General features: G+C 40.2%; 1 protein-coding gene across 1 annotated transcript in view; it reads right to left on the bottom strand.

Moving 5' to 3' along the window:
* LOC124268683 (tetratricopeptide repeat protein 17-like) overlaps positions 1-27,998 on the bottom strand; it is an 85,066-nt gene that overhangs the window by 37,238 nt on the left and 19,830 nt on the right. The window contains 15 exon segments of the mRNA XM_046703674.1: positions 814-1,083; positions 2,237-2,461; positions 3,318-3,395; positions 6,203-6,398; positions 6,757-6,881; positions 7,802-7,909; positions 8,117-8,223; positions 8,571-8,737; positions 8,880-9,019; positions 12,466-12,613; positions 13,161-13,270; positions 15,397-15,513; positions 16,331-16,423; positions 16,425-16,473; positions 17,058-17,172. Of these exon segments, the coding sequence (XP_046559630.1) occupies positions 814-1,083; positions 2,237-2,461; positions 3,318-3,395; positions 6,203-6,398; positions 6,757-6,881; positions 7,802-7,909; positions 8,117-8,223; positions 8,571-8,737; positions 8,880-9,019; positions 12,466-12,613; positions 13,161-13,270; positions 15,397-15,513; positions 16,331-16,423; positions 16,425-16,473; positions 17,058-17,172 (2,048 nt within the window).

Genomic DNA, 27,998 nt, shown 5'->3' with positions numbered 1-27,998 from the left:
TTGAGAAAATGTTACAAATTACATTAACATTAATTGATTGCATATAACTTGACTATCTTCAACATGCTGAGGCATCAAACATAAATCTAAATGATCATGGAAATGAATAATAGAACACATGAAAGTACAACTGTTCCTTTACTTATTTCCAGAATTTCACCCACAGTGGAATACATACCTTGTGAAGAAACCTGGAAAGGAATAAAGGAATAGTTGTACTTTCATGTGTTCCCTTATTCATTTTCACAGTATATATTTCCCCAGTTGCACACAGGAAATACATAATTCTGACACTCCTCACCAAACATAAGAATGACACAGAGACATGTAATAACATGTATATAACGCAGTCTACTGTTGACAAAGGCCACAACAGCGGAAGGAGAGCTATCTCTAACAACAGCATGCATTCCACCACAAAGACAACCAACCAACACAGGGAGACACAATGGGAGGAGAATGGGAACAAATCAGTTACTACTTTATCAACTCAAGTTCTTTATACAACAAGAGCAATGCAAAAAGGAGACAAAAACAAAAGCAATTATATTTTCAAGTTAAATTCTATAATTTGAAAATGAAATCAACAAAAGTTAAAATCATGCATGGTATGCTTCCATGTTTATGCTGATTGTTCTAAATTCAGGCATTTACATAGAAATTAATACTGCTCCACATGGTGCAAATTTTAACCAATAACTTTACCCGAAATACCAGAAAGAAATGGGCAGAAAGTCACGTGTTGAGGAGTCACATGACCAGGCTGAACGAATGAGCTGAGGGCTGCATGCTGAGTGGTGGAAACACTGTTACCAGTTTACAGATAACTCTGCTCTCTGCTTGTTGGTTAGTCGTAAACACCTTCGGCTGACAGTTGCTGCCCACTGGCTGTGCAGGGAGTTCCTGTGGTGCTGCACTCTGGGTAGCCTGGTGGTACTTCTGGTGGCAGCGTATTGCTCTCAGCGTGTTGAAGGCCTCCACGTTGTCGGGGTCCCCCTCCAGTGCTCGACGGTAGTGCCACACAGCGCCGGTGTAATTGTTGGTTGCCCATAACACATTACCAAAGAAGAAATGGGTTGATGGCTGCAGAACAAAAGTATGAATACACGATATTTAGAAAGCGGAATAATGTAGCCTCAGTGGCTGAGTGGGTTAGATCGCTGACTGTGTCTGCTGTCGATTAGGTGCCTGTCTCTGACAGTGTGGGTTTGAATCCAGGATGAGGGTCAACCCCTCAAAAGTACTAGAATCTGTACTTTACAGAAAGTGTAATCCCAAAATACTAGGGCTGAAATGATATACCACGGTATTAGTAGAACCGAAGTATTTTGCCTTCAGTTCAGTTTACCGTAATACATTAAAAAAAAATTTGGTATTTTCGGTTTCTTTTACACCTATTCTTAAATGTCTAGAAATCAAATCATTTTGTCAAAATCGATTTAGGTTTGGCTCTTTTTGTCAGTTATCTGCATTATGATCATATCTCATATACCGAACTGAAACGAACCGAACTGAAGCCCTTGTAGCACAATATGTACCGTACCGTGGTAAGAACGTACCATTTCAACCCTACAAAATATATCCTATGTTACAACAAAAGCATGACTTAAGACTTTAGCGATAGTATAGTTTCTTCATGCTATTTATGATCTAAATAGGAACAAAAAAGAACGCTTTGAGGCTGCATATTTTAGTTAAACTGAGCAGTCCTAAATGTCAGATATGAACCTGGGCAACCCACAGTCAGTCAACACACCAGCCATCAAGTCATCCAACAAGTCTTACACTTTAACACAATACAAGTGTTTGCCACTTATATGGCAATGTCCCCCGCCGCTAAAGAATGGAATATCTATATTTACTACTTCTTATTTTTGGGTCACATACAAGATGCCTGAAATGACTGGTGTCTGCATAATCACCCAATGTAGGCTGTCAACATACTTGAAAACATTGGGTGCAATGTTTTATGAGATATTGCCTTTAAAAAGCGGTCAAAGTATCTTGGTGACCTTGAAGATAAGGTCAAGGTCACCCAAAATCAACTGGTGTCTGCGTAATCCCCCTATGTAGACTGTCACCATATTTGAAAAAGTTGGGTACAACAGTTCATGAGATATCGCGTTAACAAGAATTGGGACGTACGTACGGACAGACGCCGCTGAATACATAGTCCCCCGTTCCGCGTTGCGGCGGGGGACAATAAACACTGAATCAGATAAAGGACACAACTCACCTCCCAATCATTGACACTCAGAGCATCCCGCAACACTGTAACTGCATCGTCGTATCGACCGTAGCGGTAGAAGATATTAGCCAAGTTTACCAGCGGTACATCCCGGTACTCATCAGGTACGAGATGCAGGGATCTGCGGATGCACTCGATGCCATGGTAGTTGTTGCCGATGATGCGCCAGTACATGCCAGCCAGGTTGTACAACACCCACCCAGGACCAATGTTCTAGAAAACAGGACAAAAGACTAACAACAAGTGCTTGCCATTAATATGGCAATGTCCCCCGCCGCTAAAGAAGAATGAAATATTTATAACGTATTTACTACTTTATATTTTTTGGTCACATACAAGATGCCTGAAATGACTTGTGTCTGCATAATCACCCAATGTAGACAGTCGACATAATGGAAGACATTGGGTGCAATGTTTGAAGAGATATCGCGTTTACATGAGTTTGAAAAGTGGTCAAAGTGCCATGATGACCTTGAAAATAAGGTCAAGGTCACCCAAATCAACTGGTGTCTGCGTAATCCCCCAATGTAGGCTGTCACTAAACTTGAAAGTATTGGATTCAACAGTGCATGAGATATCACGCTAACAAGAGTTTGAACAGTTCTTGAGATATCGCGTTCAAGAAAATGGAATATAGTCCCCTGTTCCGCCTTGCGGCAGGTGACAACAACAATCCCATACTTCCAATTCTACCATGACTTCAGTAAACACTGGACTGTGATTGGTTAATTAAAGTCATTCAAAGGTATTATAATCACATTATACCTCTGATTTTCAAACACAGTATGTATTTTTATAAAACCTTAATAACAAGGTTATGTTAGAATGGAGATAAACATTCTTTGTTGGAAAATCAGAGGTACAAAAGGAAATTATAATAACTCTAAATTTGATATAAAACCGAACGCATAGCTCCTAATTAAGTACCTACTACTGTTTTTGTGGATGCCATATTTTGAATGTATCATTTGACTGCAATGTTATACATTACTATTTGGCAGTATGACAAGAGGACAATGTTAGTGATATAGATGTAATTCATGAGTTGACAATGTCCGTCCAATCTCACCTCTTTCAGTGCTGTGAGAATCCTCTGTCCCACTTCCTCCTCAGTCACCACTGCATTGTTCACATGGGCCAACAGAATCTGTAACACAATCACAGCTCAAATCTGTAACACAATCACAGCTCAAATCTGTAACACAATCACAGCTCAAATCTGTAACACAATCACAGCTCAAATCTGTAACACAATCACAGCTCAAATATCCACATGTAACACAATCTACAATCTGTAACACAATCACAGCTCAAATATCCACATGTAACACAATCACAGCTCAAATCTGTAACACAATCACAGCTCAAATCTGTAACACAATCACAGCTCAAATCTGTAACACAATCACAGCTCAAATATCCACATGTAACAATCTACAATCTGTAACACAATCACAGCTCAAATCTGTAACACAATCACAGCTGTGTTATCCACATGTAACACAATCTACAATCTGTAACATACATTGCCTTAAAACTATATAAAAGTACATTTATTTGAAGATGAACTTTTTAGACTGATGTACATTCCACTATTTGGGATCTTGTTATGGTCAAGAAGTATAGGGGATCTCATTTTGCATAATTATTGAAGATGTACAGTATAAAATGTGCAAATGTTTTCTCAAAACGTGTAAATCAACAAACAATGCTATGGTTTGGGGAGAATGTGCCAGAGCCCCTCTCCAACTTGTCAACACCACAAGGACTATTAATTATTGGTGCAGGCAACAGTATTTGTATGAACACAGACTGCCAATGCTACCCAATGGACGACTCTGGCTGTACCATATGGGCTACTCATATTTAAAATATTCTGTTTAGGCTTAGATTTGAATATGTGTGGTTAACACAAGATGTGGGAAATGTGAAGATATTTATTCATCTTTTTAAAACATGATTATCTGACAACCTACAACAATCATGGTGTAGTTCTGTCAACAGTTTATCTGATTCCTTCTATTAATATGTCATAATGTGTCTGTTTTCCTATTACATACAAAACTAGCTGTATCTGGGGGTGGGGTGGGTTGGGGTGGGGAATGGAGTACATTCAGTTATATATATATCATAGTCATGTGATTCTCCATATAGATAACATGCAAATTGTCTGATGTGTAATCAACTTCTCGGTAGCATCACGCAGATGTTGCCATACCATGACTATTGTCATACTTTTTAAAACCAATGCGTATATTGTGTCACCATGATCAACCCCATGCAAAATGGAAGAATAGATATGGATGTTATATTGAAATGCTATATGCCAAATTAATAAAAATAATAAATATATTCTTCTTTATCATTATCACATTTTTGAAAGCACATACATTGTTAAAAGTACATGGTTGAATTAATCAGTTATGTGTTTCAAATGTATTAGATATATTTATCATTAATTACATAATGTGGTAAACAACCATTTTCTAGTTACTATTACTGGGTGTTCAGTTTATTTCCAGCATACAACTAGTGTTGGGAATTGGTTGAAATCTCACAATTGATGATTGCTTCATTACCAACGAACAATCATCGAAAAAAATTGGTTAGCACGATTTTTCAGATTTTCCAATCCAGGTTGTTATTGTAGATATGTATAACATGATGCAACTTGCTACTTTAAAGTGATGACTGATATATCATGAACATAAACTTCCTTGAGTCTTGGAGAAATATTCAGTCATGGCTTTTCAGTTAGTGAAGTGAGTTTTCTAAGAATTAAACACGCTTTCAGGCCCTGACAATTTCTAAGATATGTTCCATAGTCAAGTTTTTCAAAGACTAAAACAGTAGTTCCAAAATCGTTTATGTTCGATTATGAGAAAATGTGATCGATTGCTTGGTCGTTTGGTCACTGCGACCAATCTTCGATTATTTCAATTAATCGGAACACCACTACATACAACAGGAGAAAATGGGACCAAATCATTGAATTATACGTCATCAAATATGCTAAAATAAGATGCTAAAGTTCTGTATTTAATCAATGTGGTCGTTCAGATCCATGTTTCATGTGTACGATTTCGAGACAATGGCGACCTGGCATGAAATATCAACGCACATGTCGGTGTTGAAAATGGGGTCTGTGTTATTGTTTACATTGCAACCATGTATAACGATTTTCATGTCTCGAAACTGCATAAATAACGTTATCGTAACTAACAGATTTACGGAAACCATCAATGTTTACCGAAGAGAGGCCAAATGTTTGTTCAAAGCAGAGGGGAGTGCTAATGCGAGGGTCAATGGTCAAATGTGAAATGCAGTTAGACAAATTGAATACGATGAGCAGAAAGGTAAAAGAATGACCTACAAGCTCAACACAATTATTTGTATGTGTATGTGTCAACTCATCGGTGACAGGCCAAATTGTTCCTTGCATAAAAACTTTCCTGAATACACTAAAAAGCAGTCGCATAACGTTAGTTATGATTATAAATATGTTACGTTAATAGAGCAGAACCTGCAATTAAAATGACACAATACTAGAATATATTTCTCTTTATAAAATAATAGTTTGAGATACTATATGTTTAAGACCACTGCCTCAGAATTCATCTCGTTATATTATCGGGTACGTTTTAACTAAATCACCGGTAGGGGAATGTGTGCACTGCACAGCTGATTGCTATTTCCGGCGCTGTATAAGAGACAATTACACACAGTAATCTTAATCCCTGCATACAAGACAATGCCTAGCAAAAACAAATTACAACTGAATAGGTAAATAATCTTGTCTAGTGATGTTTAATTTTTTATACTTTCAAAAGCATTCGAATCATAATTTTTTTCAATTATGATGCTTAGTCTATTTATCCTGACCCTATGTTTCTAAATTGTTTTCATGATAATCCCTCTTTTCTAATGTTCTATCAGCTTTTTGTTTTATCATACCGGTCTCATGGATGGGTCATTATATTTCAGTGGGATCTTGCTCTTCTCCGAGTATGCCATGGTTTTGAGATGATCATAGGTGCGACGATCGACCTCTGGGATCTCCAGTAGAGGAACACACACTGGTGGGTACCATGGCAATGGGTGCTCTCCCCCTGGTTTTAAGTTTTGAGCTTCAGTGAGCAATGCTTTCACTCTGAAATGACAAAAAGAATAAACTCTTTACAGATGTAATCTGCCAGAAAAGTGAGTGAGTATGGCGTTACGCTGCTTTTAGCAATATTCCAGCAGTATCACAGCAGAGGACAACCGACTGACTGACTGAGTATGGTTTTACGCCGCTTTTAGCAATATTCCAGCAATATCACAGCAGAGGACACCAGAAATGGGCTTCTCACACTTTACCCATGTGGCAAATTGAACCTGGGTCTTCAGTGTGACAAAAGAATGCTTTATCCACAAAGGCTTCCCCACCAGTTGGGAACATACTTTTAAGAAAATCAAATCAATGGCAGTTCCAGTAGTGCTCCTATATAAGTACACAATGGACTTACTCAAAGCCCTTGTTTTCTGGAGACAGGTATGTTGTGGTGAGGTTACGGGGGTCCGGCACCTTCTGGACGTACGTGTCACACTCCTCTTTCTGAGGCCACTCCTCTATCATGTGCGCCGTGTTTGTCTGAAATATAGAGATGGCGACCATTGCATCTAGCTTTGACTGAAAACTGAGCTCAACTTAACCTCCTCAGTGCAGGTTTCTGAAATTTATCACTTTGGTGAAACCTAAGAGCAGAGGTAAGAAGTGTAGACACAGGCAAGCATGGGGTACTGTGGACCCAGGCACACATGGGGTACTGTGGACCCAGGCAAGCATGGGGTACTGTGGACACAGGCACACATGGGGTACTGTGGACCCAGGCAAGCATGTGGTACTGTGGACCCAGGCAAGCATAGGGTACTGTAGGCACAGGCAAGCATGGGGTACTGTGGACCCAGGTAAGCATGAGGTACTGTGGACCCAGGCAAACATGAGGTACTGTGGACCCAGGCAAGCATGGGGTACTGTGGACCCAGGCAAGCATGGGGTACTGTGGACACAGGCAAGCATGGGGTACTGTGGACCCAGGCAAGCATGGGGTACTGTGGACACAGGCACACACATGGGGTACTCTGGACCCAGGCAAGCATGTGGTACTGTGGACCCAGGCAAGCATGTGGTACTGTGGACCCAGGCAAGCATGGGATACTGTGGACCCAGGCAAGCATGGGGTACTGGTACTGGGGTACTGTGGACCCAGGCACTGTGGACATGGCAAGCATGGGGTACTGTGGACACAGGCAAGCATGGGGTACTGTGGACCCAGGGAAGCATGGGGTACTGTGGACCCAGGCAAGCATGGGGTACTGTGGACACAGGCAAGCATGGGGTACTGTGGACCCAGGGAAGCATGGGGTACTGTGGACCCAGGCAAGCATGGGGTACTGTGGACCCAGGCAAGCATGGGGTACTGTGGACCCAGGCAAGCATGGGGTACTGTGGACCCAGGCAAGCATGGGAACTGTGGACCCAGGCAAGCAGGAGGTACTACATGAACTCACCTTAGTGGGAGGCAATTTATTTTTTGAATGCATTGGTGGTCTGACAGGTTTTGAGTAGTCCACCTGCTTCTTGCTTGTCTTCTGAATGTAATCTGATCCTTTATCGCCCTGTAAACAATATCCATCATTTTCAGTTACACATACAGACATCTGCGCCAATCATACCAGACAAATAACTGGATGTTTATTCACATCACAACATATTCTTCAATTCTGGCACTATTTGTGCCTGCAGCTTTGCTATATTATTTGGGTTAAACAGATCATCACCAGTGCAGCATGAGAAATGTTTTTTCCTCATTTTTCAAGCAGTACCTCTTTTATCTTCGAACTGTGTGAGTCAAAATCCATTGGTCCTCGTTTACTCCAGGAACAGACGAGCACTTGCTTTCCATCGCGACTTTCCATACGGCAATACTCCCCTGAAAACATCCAACATTACAACAAATGCAGTAAATATGATGCATGTGTTAATAGCCAAAAATGATAATGGCAAGAGTGAGTGAGTGAGTGAGTGAGTTTAGTTTTACGCCACTTTCAGCTGTATTCCAGCAATATCATGTTTTACACATTGTACCCATGTCAGGTTTTTAACCCTGGTCTTCGACGTGACAAGCGAACGCTTTAACCACTAGGCTACCCCACCTCCCGACAACGATAGAATGGTGGCTGGATGACGATGTACCCCCTTACTGAAGCCAAAAAACTGGAACCGAAAACTGAGATAATATGCAAAAAGTCTAATATCAACAACAGAAAGGTGCAATACCTATTTCCGATGGCATCACTTTTATCTTCTGCGTCTCATATGCTATCTGTTGCGCGGCCTTGACCTCAGGCGAGACTTGTTCGAAGTCCAGCTTGTCCTGCTGTGTCTGCCAGTGGTCATGTTTCCGCTGGTATTCCTTAAGTTCCTTTAACGTCTTCTGTAGAGACCTGCAAATAACCAGAAATTGCTAGAAATTTGGGTGTGTTTATTGGAGCAGGTTGCCTACAATTTCTATCACTGTATCTCACAGATTCCAGCTGTATCCTAAAGTTTCCAACATTCCTTGACTTATTGTACTTGTCAACCCACCGGTGTTGGGCCTCCAGAGCTGCCTCCAGCTTGGAGTGACACAATACTGCATGCTTCCTCTTGGCTGCAGCCTCGAAGTCCGGCTGAATCTTCAGAGTGTTCTCAAAACATATGACAGACTTGTTATACTCGCCTAGTACCTGGAACACAAACACATCACTGACTTCAATCTTGTACCTTCAAAGAGCAGGGGTAGACACCCAGCCATATCCCGCATGTCCACAGATCATCTTGAATAATGGCTCATGAAAATAAATTACGTTTATGTTGGGAGAAAAGAACTTTTTACTTGAGATGTTCGTTAAACGTACTAGTTTTCACTTGGTGACATGAATCCAAGTGTTTAGATCATGTTTCTCATCCCTTCATGAATAACGGATTCTAAAAGTCAGGAACAAGTCTGTACATAGATAAATCATTACCTCATGAACATACTCTTATGCATAGACTGATGTCATTTTGTTGTTCATCAATCTTGTTTACTCTCATACACAGGAATAGTCTCTCACATGCAGGAATATTCTCTCATACACAGGAATAGTCTCTCATACACAGGAATAGTCTCTCATACACAAGAATATTCTCTCACACACCGGAATATTCTCTCAAACACACAGGAATATTCTCTCACACACACAGGAATAGTCTCTCAAACACACAGGAATATTCTCTCATACACACAGGAATAGTCTCTCAAACACACAGGAATAGTCTCTCAAACACACAGGAATATTCTCTCATACACACAGGAATAGTCTCTCAAACACACAGGAATATTCTCTCATACACACAGGAATAGTCTCTCAAACACACAGGAATATTCTCTCATACATACAGGAATATTCTCTCATACACACAGGAATAGTCTCTCAAACACACAGGAATATTCTCTCATACACACAGGAATAGTCTCTCAAACACACAGGAATATTCTCTCATACACACAGGAATAGTCTCTCAAACACACAGGAATATTCTCTCATAAACACAGGAATAGTCTCTCAAACACACAGGAATATTCTCTCAAACACACAGGAATAGTCTCTCATACACAGGAATAGTCTCTCAAACACACAGGAATAGTCTCTCAAACACACAGGAATATTCTCTCAAACACACAGGAATATTCTCTCATACACAGGAATATTCTCTCACACACAGGAATATTCTCTCACACACAGGAATAGTCTCTTAACACAGGAATATTCTCTCAAACACACAGGAATAGTCTCTCAAACACACAGGAATAGTCTCTCAAACACACAGGAATAGTCTCTCAAACACACAGGAATAGTCTCTCAAACACACAGGAATATTCTCTCAAACACACAGGAATAGTCTCTCAAACACACAGGAATATTCTCTCAAACACACAGGTGGTGCAATCTTAGGTAATAACCTTGCTGCACCAGACAAAAACAAGTTGCACCTGCTGTCCAAAATAGAATTATATTTTATGCTTGAGTTTTCCCAGAAAAGCCTCAGAGCAAGTCAAGATAGATTTCTGATGACCCGGGTTAACTGAATCCAACTGGTGACATATTTTTCAAAGTCAATCAAAGCCCAGCCCTGTATGTTGTAACAGGATCACTACAGCATGGGTGTGTTTGTCAGTGTGGATCAAGTGCACTTCCTGCTCATGTGACAGTCCTGTCTGGACGTGATTAATATGCACAAACACACACGATGATCAGCCACATCCTCAGCCAGCCACCATCACATCACGGTCACTCACACGGTTTTCAAATATCTCACACACAAACACACACCGAGATCGGCCACATCCTCATCCAGCCACCATCCTATCGTTGTCGGGAGGTGGGGTAGCCTAGTGGTTAAAGCGGTTGCTTGTCACGCCAAAGGCGGGGTTCAATTCCCCACAGGGGTACAATGTGTGAAGCCCATTTCTGGTGTCCCCCGTCGTGATAATGCTGGAATATTGCTTAAAGCGGAGTAAAACTAAACTCACTCACTCATACTGTTGTCACACACATGGTGGTGAATTATCTCAAGCACAAACACACACGTTACTGTCTAATCCTACCAGGTACCCATTTCCTGCTGGGTATAAGTGAGTAAATAGGAAATGACTGAGTGAGTTTAGTTTTATGCCGCTTTTAGCAATATTCCAGCAATATCACGGCGGGGGACACAAGAAATGGGCTTCACACATTGTACCCGTGTGGGGAACCGAAGACAGGCCTTCGACGTGACAAGCAAACACTTCAACCACTAAGCTGACCTACCATTCCAAACAGGAAATGAACAGCCTGGACTTAGACTGTATGTTTAATCAGCATGACTAGAATATGAACTAAGTTTAATCTTTAAAATATTTTTATTCCACCATCCATCCATCCAACTCATTAATATTATACCTCTGTCCAGTCTCAACTATTAAGTGCATAGTCACCTTTCCCAAATGAATATTTAGTTTACAATTTCTGTTTGGGACATCACAGCCCTCCAATATAAACCATCTACAGGTCAATGTGGATCCAGAATACAGTTGATAGTTTTTTGACTAAAGCAACTTTGAGGACACAAGTGAACAGTCTCGATTGGCCAGACAGATTACAAAGAGCTGACATCTTACCAGTCCATAACATGACAAGTTCTTAGCCGATTGTGCAAGATTAAAAAACCCTCTCTCCACCAGCTCCTTTAAATATTTAGTCCTTGTGAAGTGTGTTAATTTGTACCAAATTACGGCAGAACAAATATTTTGCATCAAATTTGTACCATGTCAAAATGCAAGACACTTGGCAGATATGAATGGCATTAGGAAGCACACTAGGTGTCCTGATCTGTGAACGTTTCCACCCGCAATCAATCACATCAATCAAATCAACCAATCAATCAATCAACCAACCAATCACATCAACCAACCAATCAATCACATCAATCAATCACAACAATCACATCAATCAACCAACCAATCACATCAATCAATCAATCACATCAATCAACCACATCAACCAACCAATCAATCACATCAATCAATCAATCAACCAACCAATCACATCAATCAACCTCAATCAACCAACCAATCACAATCAATCAAATCACATCAATCAACCAATCAATCAATCATCAATCAATCAAATCACATCAATCAACCAATCAATCAATCCAACCAACAATCAATCACATCAACCAACCAATCAATCACATCAATCAATCAATCATCAACAAAACCAATCAATCACATCAATCAACCAATCAATCACATCAACCAACCAATCAATCAATCATCAATCAATCAATCAATCAATCAATCAATCAATCAATCAATCACAACCAACAATCAATCCACATCAATCAACCAATCAATCAACACATCAATCAACCAACCAACCACATCAATCAATCACATCAATCAACCAAATCCAATCAATCCAACCAACCAATCACCCAACCAATCACATCAATCAATCAATCAATCAACCAACCAATCACATCAATCAACCAATCAATCAATCACATCAATCAATCACTGAACCAATAAGAAGACAAATTAATCCAAAAGTTCTGATACTGTAAATCTGAGCCAAATTACATTTTCATTTTCAATAGAAGTTCTTACCGCATAGATATTTCCCAGAGTAAAATGATTGACATTGAGTTCCTTAGATACGTCCAGGGCTGCATGTACAATGATGGCTGCTTCGTTGGAATACCGGGCCCGGTGCAACACGTTGGCCAGGCTTATGAGAGCTACATCTTTCTGTGATCTGAAACAGATCATTCCATCATGTTTCTACTTTCGTGGAAAGTACTGGCTGAAAGTTATTAGTCAAGGTTAAAATACAACCATGCCTCACAAACTGATAATATCCATAACATGCCAGGAAAATACCAACAGCAACTTGCTATGATTCGACAGCAGCCCAGGGCCTAGATTTTCAAAGCTCTCTTAGCGCTAAGATAGTCGTAAGTTAATGTTAACATATGGCACTTACTACTATCTTAGCTCTAAGAGAGCTTCGAAAATCTAGGCCCAGGACTTTAGCCACTTGTACAAAGCCTGGGTTCAGACAAGGCAAAAAAGTATGAACACGGAAAATGGAAACCATCACTATCATATCACACATTTATCATGAATACTCGGGTCAGACATAGTAAAAGAGCATCCCATTTGTAAGTTACTGCAGTTGGTCTGTCATGACTGAGGCATGATGACACACCAATTTCCAGTTGTCAGTGTTATTCAAATTCTTGTCCATAAAGTATAAATGATTGTATTTTGAACACACTGACAGGTAAAAATGTAGTTCTTACCTGGGGGAGTAATGGAGAGCTCTGCGGACACATTCAATGGAATGATATGGATCTCCCTTGATGCGCCAGTAGAAGGCAGCCATGTTGTATAAAACCCATGATGTTTTATTCTGTGGACACAACAAACAACAGCATTGAGAACATTTGATGAACAACAGTATTGAATACATTTCATTAACAACAGAAATGAGAACATTTGTTGAACAACATTGAAAACATGTGTTGAACAACAGCATCAAGAACATCTCATGAAGAACAGCACTGAGAACATCTAATGAACACAAGAATTGAAACATTATCTTTTCTATGTGATGGTTCAGAGAAGTTTCTTTGCTTGTTTCTTTGCTGTTTGACACCTCACTCAGCAACAATAAAGCTATAAGATGGTGGCCAGTTACTTGTGAAATGGTGGCCAGTAAATAGTCAAATGGTGGCCAGTAAATAGTCAAATAGTCAAATGGTGGCCAGTAAATAGTCAAATGGTGGCCAGTAAATAGTCAAATGGTGGCCAGTTATTAGTCAAATGGTGGCCAGTAAATAGTCAAATGGCAGCCAGTAAATAATCAAATGGTGGCCAGTAAATAGTCAAATGGTGGCCAGTAAATAGTCAAATGGTGGCCAGTTAATAGTCAAATGGTGGTGGCCAGTAAATAGTCAAATGGTGGCCAGTAAATAGTCAAATGGTGGCCAGTAAATAGTCAAATGGTGGCCAGTTAATAGTCAAATGGTGGCCAGTAAATAGTCAAATGGTGGCCAGTAAATAATCAAATGGTGGCCAGTAAATAGTCAAATGGTGGCCAGTAAATAGTCAAATGGTGGCCAGTTAATAGTCAAATGGTGGTGGGCAGTAAATAGTCAAATGGTGGCCAGTTAATAGTCAAATGGTGGCCAGTAAATAATCAAATGGTGACCAGACAATCCAGTGATTGATATTCTGAACAATGCTCCAAGCCATCAGGGTAAGTTGACAAGTCAGCCATCCGGACAACCTTCTAACCCAGAATCCCCACCAAAGATTTGTCATGTGAGGTAAACTTTTCAGTCAATCTAGAATTGTATCTTATCATTGAAGAGTGCTGTTTACTGCTTACAATATGCAGATCAATAATCCGAGCTCAATAACCGATTGTAATCATGAATTCCACCACAAAACTCATGTGGGCAATAACGGGACACAATCATAACACTGTGGAAATGTACAGGCACCAAGTAATACCATGATCAAGACGATCGAGGATACTTCCTGTTTAGACACACACATGAATCTGTTGTTTACACTGCAGGTTTCGAAGTCTGGAAACTGCATCAGGTGTGTATATCTTGATATAACTACCATAATAATATGAAACATACTTTCTAAAGTTTAATTTGATGTTGAACCGTTTATGAATATTGCATAATCACTGAAGTAAGCGGGATTGATCAATTAACTGATTAATCTATTTATCTTTTTTTGTTTGTAGTTTAACCCTGCATCTAGCAATATTCCATCTGTGTGGTGGCCGTCTGTAAATAATAGAATCTGGACCAGACAATCTAGTGATCAACATGAGCATGAGCATCAACCTACGCAATTGGGATACGATGATGTGTCAAGCAAGTCAGCGAGCCTGACCACCTGATCCCGTTAGTCGATTGGGATACGATGATGCGTCAACCAAGTCAGTGAGCCTGACCACCTGATCCCGTTAGTCGATTGGGATACGATGATGTGTCAAGCAAGTCAGCGACCCTGACCACCTGATCCCGTTAGTCGATTGGGATACGATGATGCGTCAACCAAGTCAGTGAGCCTGACCACCTGATCCCGTTAGTCGATTGGGATACGATGATGTGTCAAGCAAGTCAGCGAGCCTGACCACCCGATCCCGTTAGTCGATTGGGATACGATGATGCGTCAACCAAGTCAGTGACCCTGACCACCTGATCCCGTTAGTCGATTGGGATACGATGATGCGTCAACCAAGTCAGTGACCCTGACCACCTGATCCCGTTAGTCAATTGGGATACGATGATGTGTCAAGCAAGTCAGCGAGCCTGACCACCTGATCCAGTTAGTCGCCTCTAACGACAAGCATTGGTTGATGAAGATCAATTCTAACCCGGATCTTCACGGTCCTGAAAACCATCAGTTACTTGCAGCCACAGCGTGTATCACATTACAGTATGCACTGTACAGCACCATGTAGGCTGTATGTTTCATGGGGCGAAATGAGTCAGCATCTATGTAGCCTACCTTCTGTAAAGCCTCATACACAAGATGGCCATAGTCATCCACATTCTCCCGATGTGTAATGGCATTCTTCAGCCCAAGTTCTGGGGTGCCAGATAAGTTCTGTCTATCTTTTAAACCCTGGAAAACATAAAAGGATATATTCAAATACAAAAGGATATTAAACTTTTAATTCTGTTAAAGTGCACATCTTTGGTTGCACCCCTCCAGATGCAAAAGCATGTATAAAGATGGATATATTCAAATGTACACAAGGATGGTCACTTGCCTTTCCAGATGCTCAAAGTTAAAGTTTAAGCACATCCATACAGAAGGTGATGGTTTAAGATGGTCGCACCCTTACCTCCAGATGCTCAAAAGCATGTATACGGTAGTTTAAGATGGTCGCACCCTTACCTCCAGATGCTCAAAAGCATGTATACGGTAGTTTAAGATGGTCGCACCCTTACCTCCAGATGCTCAAAAGCATGTATACGGTAGTTTAAGATGGTCGCAGCACCCTTACCTCCAGATGCTCAAAAGCATGTATACTGTAGTTTAAGATGGTAGCAGATGGTCGCACCCTTACCTTACCTCCAGATGCTCAAAAGCATGTATCAAAAGGTAGTTTAAGATGGTCGCAGCCTTTACCTCCAGATGCTCAAAAGCATGTATACGGTAGTTTAAGATGGTCGCACCTCACCTGTATACGTAGTTTAAGATTACCTCCAGATGCTCAAAAGCATGTATACTGTAGTTTAAGATGGTCGCAGCCTTACCTCCAGATGCTCAAAAGCATGTATACGGTAGTTTAAGATGGTCGCAGCCTTACCTCCAGATGCTCAAAAGCATGTATACTGTAGTTTAAGATGGTCGCAGCCTTACCTCCAGATGCTCAAAAGCATGTATACTGTAGTTTAAGATGGGCATGCAGCTAGTTTAAGATGGGCAGCCTTACCTCCAGATGCTCAAAAGCATGTATGCTGTAGTTGAGATCAGTCACATCAAGATGCAGACCATGTATACTGTAGTTAGGATTCTCTCCAGATGCTCAAAGGATTCTCTGGCAGGTTGGCATTGACCTCAATATGCTCATCTGGCCTGTGGATCAACAGAAAACCATTGTACTACTCTAACTGTAATGTGTTATGTTCCATCAGCTAGTATTACTTCTAAAGGACTTCAAAAGAACCTATGATAATTGTTGCTGATTTATTCTTCTTCAACCAGACACTGGAAGATTCAAGAGAATGGGTGACCTACCCCAGCCTATCGATCTGGTCGGAAATCTCACCATACAGACACCCTTTGTAAAATTAAGGACTGGCCTTCCACAGATTATGCTTTTAGAATTGTGAACCATTTGATGCATTGTCTGGTTATACACCAATATGCACAGGAATTCATTCTTCCCTACAACTGTCAAACAGAATATTCCAGCAATATCACGGCCGGAGACACCAGAAATTGGCCTCACACATTGTACCAATGTTGGGATTCGAATCCAGGCCTACTGCACAAGTGAATGCTCTAACCACTTGGCTACCCCACTGTAGCTAATAGACGCTAAGCCAGACCACTCAATTCACCCAGTCGCCTTTCACAACCAGCAAATCTAACCAGGATTTCTAATAGGACTGTGCAGATGTAGATAAACTATAACAAACAGGGGTGTCACTACTTACCGGATCCCCTTGTTTTCAAGAGGCAGCACTGTAGAGATGTACAGGTCAAACTCAGGAAGGGGCTTCCCTGCCTCCACACAGTTGGGATCTGTCTTGTAGAACCTCTGCTCAAGACCTGGAAATCACAACCATAGGTCAACTCATTAGAAACTCAAAACAGACATCACACAATAGGAACGCAAAATGCAGAAAGTGGTCAAATGTAACATTTGGTATATAAGAAACATCTATTTATACAGGTAGTCCATTTATTAGAAACTCAAAACAGCTAAGATATTATTCAATTAGAAAGTGGTCAAATGTAACATTTGTTACATTAGAAACATCTATCTATGTATACAGGGAGTGTTATCCAATATATATCAAATGTCACTCCATTACAACTGTTCACTATCAAGTCTCAGTTTATTTACGTACTTTCTGCAAGACTCATGTTAAGCTCATACAATAATTATATGCAAGTTTATATCAAACGTACTGCCTACACCTTATATCGAAGCATTTATATCCATGCATTTCAAAAGTACAGAAGTTTTGACCAACATATTTTTGTTGAATTTAATTCCATAAAATTGAGGTATTTCAACTTTCAGGCTGTACTTGAAATCTCAATACACAGTATGTTGTTACCTATTAGCTCCACTGGACAGTCATTTTAAATAATGCTTCGCTCACTCATACTTCATTTGAAACAGACCAGTAAAGGTCCGGGTAAGAATGAACCTTCAGTAACCCATGCTTGTCATAAGAGGTGACTAACGGGATCGGGTGCTCAGGCTCGCTGACTTGGTTGACACATGTCATTGGTTCCCAATTGCGCAGATCGATGCTCATGCTGTTGATCACTGGATGGTCTGGTCCAGACTCGATTATTTACAGACCATCCCCATATAGCTGGAATATTACTGAGTGCGACGTGAAACTAAACTCACTCACTCACTAGAGAATCTGCATATGCTGTATCTTGAACAGTTTGTTATTTTTCACTTGTTTTACATCAGCATAACTTGTAATGTAATAAATCGGATGTACTACAATACAGAAGTTGTATTGTATTGTATTGTATTGTGTTGTACTGTATTGTATTGCGAGCTGTATTGTACAGTACAGTACTGTACTGTACTGCTGTATCGTTACAACACTAGCTCTGTTGAGGAGAAAGTATGTTAAAGTTACTGGTACGTGACAAACAACGGCGATGTTGACTGCACCTCCCTTTGTTGATATATAAGACCAGAAGAAACAAGCGTCTCACTGACACAAATTATATACATTCAGACTATAATGAAATGTCACATTTTACTCATTCAACATTATCATACATGTTAGGGATTTATTTGTGATTAACATCAATATTTGTCAGATAGAGTTTAATGCCAATGTTGTGATTAAGAGAGTTGACGTGAACATTATTTCATCTTTGCCATGGTAACATGTACTATGGTGATCAGTTTTTCACTACAGGAAAGCCCACAAGTAATCCAGAACTCAGCCATTTTACAAACATTATCACGACAAACAGGGAATGGGACCTTGATCCAAAGTTTCTGACACACTTAGAGTTTGCATCCCTGAACAGCCAAACAGTACTGCCTTTGTTTCCTGGGCCACCCACTCTCACTAAACCCCTTATAATAGTAATTCAGTCACAGCATCTCATGTTGTTGGAGGACAGATAAGTGAAAAACACAAGATTGGACATAGTTCTGACAGACTAAAGGTCACAATCAAGCAAGCTAAACTGACTTAATATCAACTGACGGAACTAAAATGCTGTCATTTATAATTTACTCCACTGCACAATAAGGCAGTAACGATTCACTCGCATATTCGCTGAATCGAACCGTAGCCCTTCATGAATTCAATTCGTTATTTGTGGTCACCAGAACCGAATATTAACGAATATTTAAGATTTTTTTAAGGCAGCATGTTTTACTTGAACCCTTATGTCCTTTCCAAAGTGAGATATGCAAGAATGGAACATGTACTAGCATTGCAGTAGTGCAAGTCATGTTAGTTTGCCAAGACTGCACATGGTACTGTCGACTATAACTATTACATGTACATACCAAATTTGAGTGTCATGAGATCACTGGTTATTGCTATGACAAATCAAAACTGTCAACATGGACGTTCCATAAAGTGCATCAATCACTTAACTACAATATTATATTCTTGAATAATCATTCGTATTCGTTACCCAAAATTCATGATACGTATCATATTCACCACATAGTGTATTCGTTGCAGCCCTACTGCACAACTAGACTGACTTGAATAGTCTACCAGTAACACATGCTGCACCTAGAGCATGTCATGAAATTGATGGTCTGGTTTCAAACTTATGGACCATGGCTGGAAAAACCTGCATGATGATTGTATTTTTGACTAGGGGTCCCCATTGTTGAAGGGAAGGCCATATCTTTAGTCTTGGTGGGAGAACTACGCTTACACCTACTGAAGGTCCCTCTACTAAGTTCTATAACCCAGTTTCGATTTCCGTGAGAATATTTCAATACCATCATGTATACACCTGCATCCTGACCTTCCAGCACTGAGCCAAACACCCAAAGATCCATGCTCCCTCTAGCAAACTCATACATTACAGGTTATATGAGAAACTCATAACTACTGCAAATTTCTTTCAATAGATAAACCCGTAAAGGCCTGGGTTAGAATGAACCTTCAGTAAGCCATGCTTGTCATAAGAGGCGACTAACGGGACCGGGTGATCAGGCTCGCTGGCTTGGTTGACACATGTCATTGTGTCCCAATTGTGCAGATCGATGCTCATGCTGTTGATCACTGGATTGTCTGGTCCAGACTTGATTCTTTACAGACCGCCGTCATATAGCTGGAATATTGCTGAGTGCGGCATAAAACTAAACTCACTCGCTCATTCAATAGATGATACAGATAATATCTCTAAACTTATAAGGAAGGAATATTCATCTCTGGGGCAAGTATATCTGAACTGACAGTAATAATAGTATTCACAATAGAGCTTGAAGGTCAAGTGAACCTTGTCTTAACCCTAGTTTAGAAAATAAAATTTCAAGGATGTTTTATTGAAATATTATAGCAGGAAACAGGAGTTGGCCTCAGTAATAACTCATACTGAAGTATTAATTAACCGAACGTATTCATCATGTGTGAATACATTCATGTCAACAAGATATTGGTACAAGTGTATCATGATAATACATGGATGAAACATTACACGTCTTCCATGTATTGCACAATAAACTATGTACATTAAGCATGGGCATGCAACATGAGCAAGTGGCAACATAACAAATGGACATAACATTCTGAACTCAACAAATATCAAATTATCAATCTGGAAATGTGTACTCTTATTGGCCACATCTGTTACTCAACAGATGCAGCTTTCTGAAATATAATGTACATACTGAATGTGTGGCTATGTTGTGTTTCGCGACAATAGCACCTGCTGAATATTGAAATATACATATTGAAAATATGGGTACGTTGTGTTTCTCAATAGCACCTGCTGAATATTAAAATGTACATATTGAAAATATGGGTATGTTGTGTTTCTCAATAGCACCTGCTGAATATTAAAATGTACATATTGAAGATATGGGTATGTTGTGTTTCTCAATAGGACCAGCTGAATATCAGAACCAAATTTTGATGATGTTATGAGAACCATGTGCTCATTTTCGAAAATACAAATAAATGATGAAAAATCACTATCCAGTGTCAAGCAAATCTTTCCAAGAGCTATACTGCAATGTCAAGGACAATTCTACCTAGTGAGTGAAGATCAATCATTATTCTTATTTCACCTGTCAGGTGTAGTTATTCTGCTCTTACACCACACCGAGTCAGGGCTTGTGAGAACAGAAAATACACCTTACCAATTGCAGTGAGTAAATAACAATTATGGGCTCCAGACAATACTTTCTCAATCGGTGTTTACTCAGATGTTATCATTCACACTGGGTAATGATAGTATTGGAGTGTTCAAGATGTTTCTAATCTCTTGGGTCCTGTCTTGTGCGGCCACTATGAGACGAATACATGTTTTATGAATATAAAGTAACGAGAAAAGCCAGATTTATGGATGTCGACTTCTCTATTGTGAATAGCATGACGTTTCGGAGTGTATCCTTACTCCTTCATCAGGTTAACACATTACTCATGAAGGCGCAAGCATACACCCCGAAACATCGTGATATTCACAATAAAGAAGTTAACATCCATAAATCTGGCTTTTCTTATGCATTCCACTTATAAATGCCCTTCAAAGATTTCATAAAGTAATGAACCGCCTCCGTGGTGTAGTGGTTAGAGCGTCCTCCTGGAGAGCGGAAGGTCGTGGGTTCGATCCCCGACCGCGTCATACCAAAAGACGTTAAAATATGGTACTTGTTGGTCCCTGCCTGGCGCTCGGCATTAATGGGTACAACAAGGACTGGTCGGCTCAGAGTCAGTATAATGTGTCTGAGTGGGGTATTCATGCTTCACTGCAGCATGGTATCTCAGTGGGCTAGAACTATAAAACCAGCTTAAGTCTGGGCTAGTACAAGCAGCCGCACATACACATACACACGCATGCACGTCGTCATATGAGCGAAATATTCTCAAGCACGACGTTAAAACCCAATTTCACCTCACCTCACCTCATAAAGTAATAAATACAAATATATATTCATGAATACTTTATGGTTAATATCTAGGAATAATAATAACAAAAGTCATTGTAACTGACGAAGCTGAAACATATCTTGTGTAAAACAAAACAAACAAAAAAAGCAATACATCCCTTATTGCTTAGTACCGTGAAGGGCCCACTTCAGAATAACACAAGTTATGCTACTACAAAACTTGGATATGTTCCATTTTTCGTATCTCCCTTAGATAAACACCAAGCTACAGTCCGTTTGAGACAAAATGATACCGATGAATTGCAATCTAACACAAAAACAAATAGACATAACAGAAGCACATCAACGCAGAGTGCAATTAAAACAACAGACCAACTCTAGAAACAAATTGCATACTTTCTGTCACAAAAAATATAAAACTTGTTTAAGAAACTGTCATCATTTATCTGTGCGTTTTCCCAGTTTGTTACAAGGGCGCATTGGCAACTAAAGGAACAGCTCGGCCTTTTCTCGACCTGGTCTCGACCCCACCTCGGACCGCAGGTCAAGAAGGAAGTCGGAGAAACTTTTTGACATGTCAAAAAATGTTCAAAAACTTGGTAGACCTGATTCGATCTGACTCGACCTGACTCATTCCGAAACTCGACCAACTCGACCCCCAACTCGACCTTCAGGTCGAGTAGCGTAAAGGTCGGCACTGGGACGGCACCATAGCATATTCATGTTGATGTCAAGTTCCATTAACAATTTACAGGCCATCTTCATCTTCATATATAACATGTACATGGTTCCCATTTTGTTTCAATACCCTTCTATAAGATGAGATTAAAAAGAAAAGCAAGCATAAAAGCAAAGATATTATATAGATGGTAATAGTAGAAATTTTCCACTTATAAGACCATATGGACTTAAAATGTCATCACTGTAAAGATCAGGTTATCTTGAGTTCAAATAGTGACTGTTTAAATGTTAAGCTTCTTTGTCCAGTCAAACATTGCTGGGCAAAGAATGCAATACATTGTCAACAGAGGAGTCATTATCATGAGAAACCCGCATTCCCGCTGACTATGCACATCAATGCAGACACATCAGCCTTGACATTTTTGACATTTCCCCAGAACACCTTGATAGCACTCCTGTGTTGATGGATAAAACACCAGGGGAGACAACTCTTGTCAACATACACAAGGGTCACACAAGTGTGACGCAAGAAAAAAAAATATCAAGCTAAAGGAGGTGAGGTGAAATTGGGTTTAACGTCGTGCTTGAGAATATTTCGCTCATATGACGACGTGCATGCGTGTGTATGTGTATGTGCAGCTGCTTGTACTAGCCCAGACTTAAGCTGGTTTTATAGTGGTAGCCCACTGAGATACCATGCTGCAGTGAAGCATGAATACCCCACTCAGACACATTATACTGACTCCGAGCCGACCGGTCTTTGTTTTACCCATTAATGCCGAGTGCCAGGCAGGGACCAACAAGTACCATATTATACGGTCGTTTGGTATGACGCGGCCAGGGATCAAACTCATGACCTTCCACTCTCTGGTGGATGCTCTAACCCCTACACAATGGAGGTGTAAATATTTCAAAAAATATTCTTTGAACCTGAATAACATTTCTATCATGCATGTCAAGCTGCAACTATTCCCTGCCATGATACACATAACAATGCTTTGTACATAATACAATGTCTATTGTGATACACAGTTGGCTTGTTGGTTGGTATGTTCACATGGCACTCAGCGATATTCCAGCTATATGGTGGCGGTCTGTAAATAACCCAGTCTGGACCAGACAATCGAGTGATCAACAGGATGAGTATCAATCTACACATTTGAGATACATAATTTATGACAATTTCTTGTGTAGCCATTATTAAAACATTACCGAATATTTGGTCTCATATTAGACTGACTGACTGAGTTTGGTTTTACGCCAATTTTAGCAATATTCCAGCAACATTACGGCAGGGGACACCAGAAATGGGCTTCACACATTGTACCCATGTGGGGATTCGAACCCAGGTCTTCGGCGTGACGAGCCAACGCTTTAACCACTAGGCTACCCCACCGCCCTCGATAATGTGATATACCTATAATACCTCGCACCCTCCTGACCCACATCAATGTAGAGACACATGAAACGACTAACTATGTCTAATGTCTAACTTTACAGCGTGACTATCAGTGATCTCCCTTATCCTTAGCGACGATCACGTGATATCATTCTACTGTGTGGGACAAATACCACTGCCATGAAGGACCTCAATTACCTCACTGCCTTGAGACAGGTATTTCAGCTGGGGATTCACCGATGTGTTAAACCCTGGTTAATGTTTCACAAACAATCTGCCATTAAATCCTGTATCACAGCTTCATCTACATTCCCTACAGGCTCACACTCAAACCTTTCCCACAGAATATCACGGAACTGACAATCTCCATACTTGCATAAAACACAAAATATATCACAGGGTTTCACCTAGACTCACAAACATGGCGGTCCCGGGACCCCCAATTATTCTTTTAAGGGGGTCCTTGCAGGCACTATGAGGGTCCTGTGAAGTAAAGGTGTGGTGGTGGTGGTGGTGAAATTGGGTTTAACGTCATGCTTGAGAATATTTCGCTCATATGAAGACGTGCATGCGTGTGTATGTGTATGTGCGGCTGCTTGTACTAGCCCAGACTGAAGCTGGTTTTATAGTGCTAGCCCACTGAGATACCATGCCGCAGTGAAGCATGAATACCCCACTCAAACACATTATACTGACTCCGAGCCGACCGGTCCTTGTTGTACCCATTAATGCCGAGCGCCAGGCAGGGACCAACAAGTACCATATTTTAACGACTTTTGGTATGACGCGGTCGGGGATCAACCCGCGACTTTCCGCACTCCAGGCGGACGCTCTAACCACTACACCTCGGAGGCGGTCAGTAAAGGTGTGGAAAACTGTATGTTTTGATAAATCTTTAAAGTCTGGAATGAATCATTGATCATATGGACAGGTGGATGAAATGATGCACGTAACTGCTCTGAAAGAAACACCCAAACAATTAGCAAAGTCATAGATGTGTTTTCAGTACAAAAAAATAAATCTGCATCCATTCTCTACATTTGTGCATACTGGACACACATTTGCTCATCACCTAAAACCCTGATATCACCATTTCCTATTTAGTTTAGATTTTACAAAAATACACATAAAAATCATTGATAACATCTGTGTGGTATAACCTACAAAATATTTCCAAGCGTTTCTACAGGCTGGTATTTATTGATCAAAATACAACGCCTTATGCATGTATTTCACAGCAGGGAGGAATACACTACAGCGGCCACATCTTCCGTATAGTAATATCTTGTCACCATATGGCTTAAACCAAGGCTGACATTAAACTTTAACTCATTCACTCATTGATTGACCTGCTGTGACACGTACATTCCACGAATCTGGACCAACACATAAACAGATGCAAAACAGAAATCACCAAGTTGGAATAATCATTTAAATAATCTTTTACTGTCTAAAGAATATAAAACACAATGGACTTTATGGAGTTAAAGTACATTGGACACATAAAGATAACTGTTCAATGCTATGTGAGTGATAATCTGTTGGTTTTATGCCATTTTTAGCAAAATTTCATCAATATTACGATGGGAGACGCCAGATATGGGAGCCATGTGGGAAATCAAACCCGGTTCTTCAGCGTGACGAGCGAACGCTTTAACCACTAGGCTACCCCACCGCCTCGTTAATCTGTCGGTAAATACTCAATGGATAGAGCCATGAATCAGTAATAACTGCTGTGAGAGTTTTCACATACGTTATGTTAACTCATGTTTACCATGTTTACCATCAAAAGGACATTTATCAAAACCTTTTCATCAAATAATGTCACTCTTAAATTCTGTTTTTTAAAAACTTCTCTCACAATTTGTACCCAACCACCACTAGGTTTCTTTGAAAGGGTGCAAGAATACATTATGTCACAATCTCAGTGATTTTTCTAAAGAAGGATATAGTTCCAACTAAAGCTTGTTTACAAGATGTTGTTTAGCTACCACGAACATGATATACATAAAAAGACAATTGTGGCTACATTATTTTTCAATGTAGTTTATCGCAGCAGTAAAATAGCTTTGAGAGTGATTGTGTTTCACAGCAACAGTAACTGCCTTGATTTTACACAAGAAAGTTAATTTAGTGTATAAGGTGTCACAATTGTCTGGAGTTAAACATGCCACTTTACAGTGTCATCAGTTTGTGAAATGCAGTCAACACAGCAACAAATTAAACCATGCAAATCCAAGTGTTTTAACTTTGGGAAAAGATTTGAATCCACAGAGATCAACAAGCACATGGATTGAACTGATAAATCTATCTTTCTTGCTAGATTGCTTTACAATTATATCTCCAATGTGGCTAAGACTTCTAAAATGCCTCGTGTACGTCTTTTTTAGATGCTGGTTTTACCTTGGACTATCATTATGATAATGATATCCAACTTAATCCAAGTAATTTATATCGACCCTCCAAACAGTCCATTATGACTTGACAGCCAATAGACAATAGTCATACTATATCTAAATCAAAATCTGATGTTTTACTTTCATATTTATCCTTAAACTGTACTAACGAAAAGCCATTACATCCAAGAAAAACTATCCATTACAGGATGATACATTCATAACCAACATGTTCAACATATTTTGATCTGGTTTATCAGATCTGTGAAAGGAAATAAAGACAGTAAATTTAGAAATAGTGACAGAATGAGTGAGTGAGTTTAGTTTAATATCGTTTTAGCAATATTTCAGCAATATCACCGCTGGGGACATCAGAAATGGGCTTCACACATTGTACCTATCTGGGGGAATCGAACCCAGGACTTCGGCGTCACGAGTGAACGCTTTAACCACTAGGCTACCCCGCCACCTGAGAAATAGTGACAGAAAATCTGCTTAAGGACTTGACATACCATGACTGACATACCATAATTAGCATCTACTACCATCCATGCATTATAGAATACCACACGCAATTGAGTTCAATATTGATGATATACCATGCTATTATCTCCTAGTGTATAGTTCCCCTTAACACCTACCATTGATTGTCAGCATCCAATCAATGAAATCAAATAATTGGAATACATATGGAGTAGCTGTCACCTGCATATGACTATCATGTAATGTTAGTGTTCGTTCACCCCAACCATGAGTGAGTGAGTGAGTGAGTAAGTATGATTTTAACGCTGCTTTTAGCAATATTCCAGCAATATCACAACGGGGGACACCAGAAATGGGCTTCACACATTGTACCCATGTGGGGAATCGAACCCGGGTCTTCGGCATGACAAGCGAACGCTTTAACCACAAGGCTACCCCACGGCCCCCACCCCAACCATGAAGAATTGGGTTAGGACTCTTCTTCAGCCGCCCATGCCTGTCATATGAGGGGACAAAGGGCACTGGGTGACCAGGCTATAGGACTTGATGCATGTCATCATATACCAATTTCTCCAACTAGTGCTCACGAGGCAGTTATTACATTCATCCACACCTGATAAAATTATTAGATTCATTATTAGATTATTTAGACCAAGTTTGGTAGGGACCTTTTGAGCTGTTTCATAAACAAACTACTCATCCCAAAAGAACTGAATTAACGTCAACCAGTTTCAGTTAGTGCCAAGAGTCTTCAAACTTGGTATTTAACATTATTTTCAGTAGATCTTAGTGACCTAACTTGGACAATTACTAGATGGATGGTCGGTTGGTTGGTTGATTAACATCACACTCAACAGTATTCCAGCTATATGGCGGCAGTCTGTAAATAATTGTCTGGACCAGACAATGGAGTGAACAACAGCATGAGCATCAATCTACGCAATTGGGATACCATGACATGTGTCAACCAGGTCAGCGAGTCCGATCACCCGATCCTATTAGTTACTGCCGACCAATTCTAACCTGGATCTCAATCATTACATGACCTTACTAGACAGAATTTTACTAAACTAAGAGTAAAGTAACAGACTGCAGACTGAAAGTGCACGTGGACTGTGTACTTCCTTAGTCCAGGGTGAACTTTTGAAAAGCAGTCCAGCAGTTGAAACAGTTTCATTACGCTTCAGTAATACATGTAAACTGCCAGCCAGTTTCCTGACTCCGATCGTAACATCACTTCCTTGTTTCTGTATCATGTACAGTTAGAACTCCAGACATAGCTTAGCTGGTAGAATTACAGGATATATGGTAGAGTTACAGGACAGACTGAGTGAGTGAGTGAGTGAGT

The sequence above is a fragment of the Haliotis rubra genome, unplaced genomic scaffold (genome assembly GCF_003918875.1).
Source record: "Haliotis rubra isolate DU_JTF1 unplaced genomic scaffold, ASM391887v1 Scf14, whole genome shotgun sequence".
NCBI classification, from domain to species: domain Eukaryota; kingdom Metazoa; phylum Mollusca; class Gastropoda; order Lepetellida; family Haliotidae; genus Haliotis; species Haliotis rubra.
The sequence above is the reverse complement of the archived record's forward strand: the minus strand, read 5'-3'. Positions and strand labels throughout refer to the sequence as shown.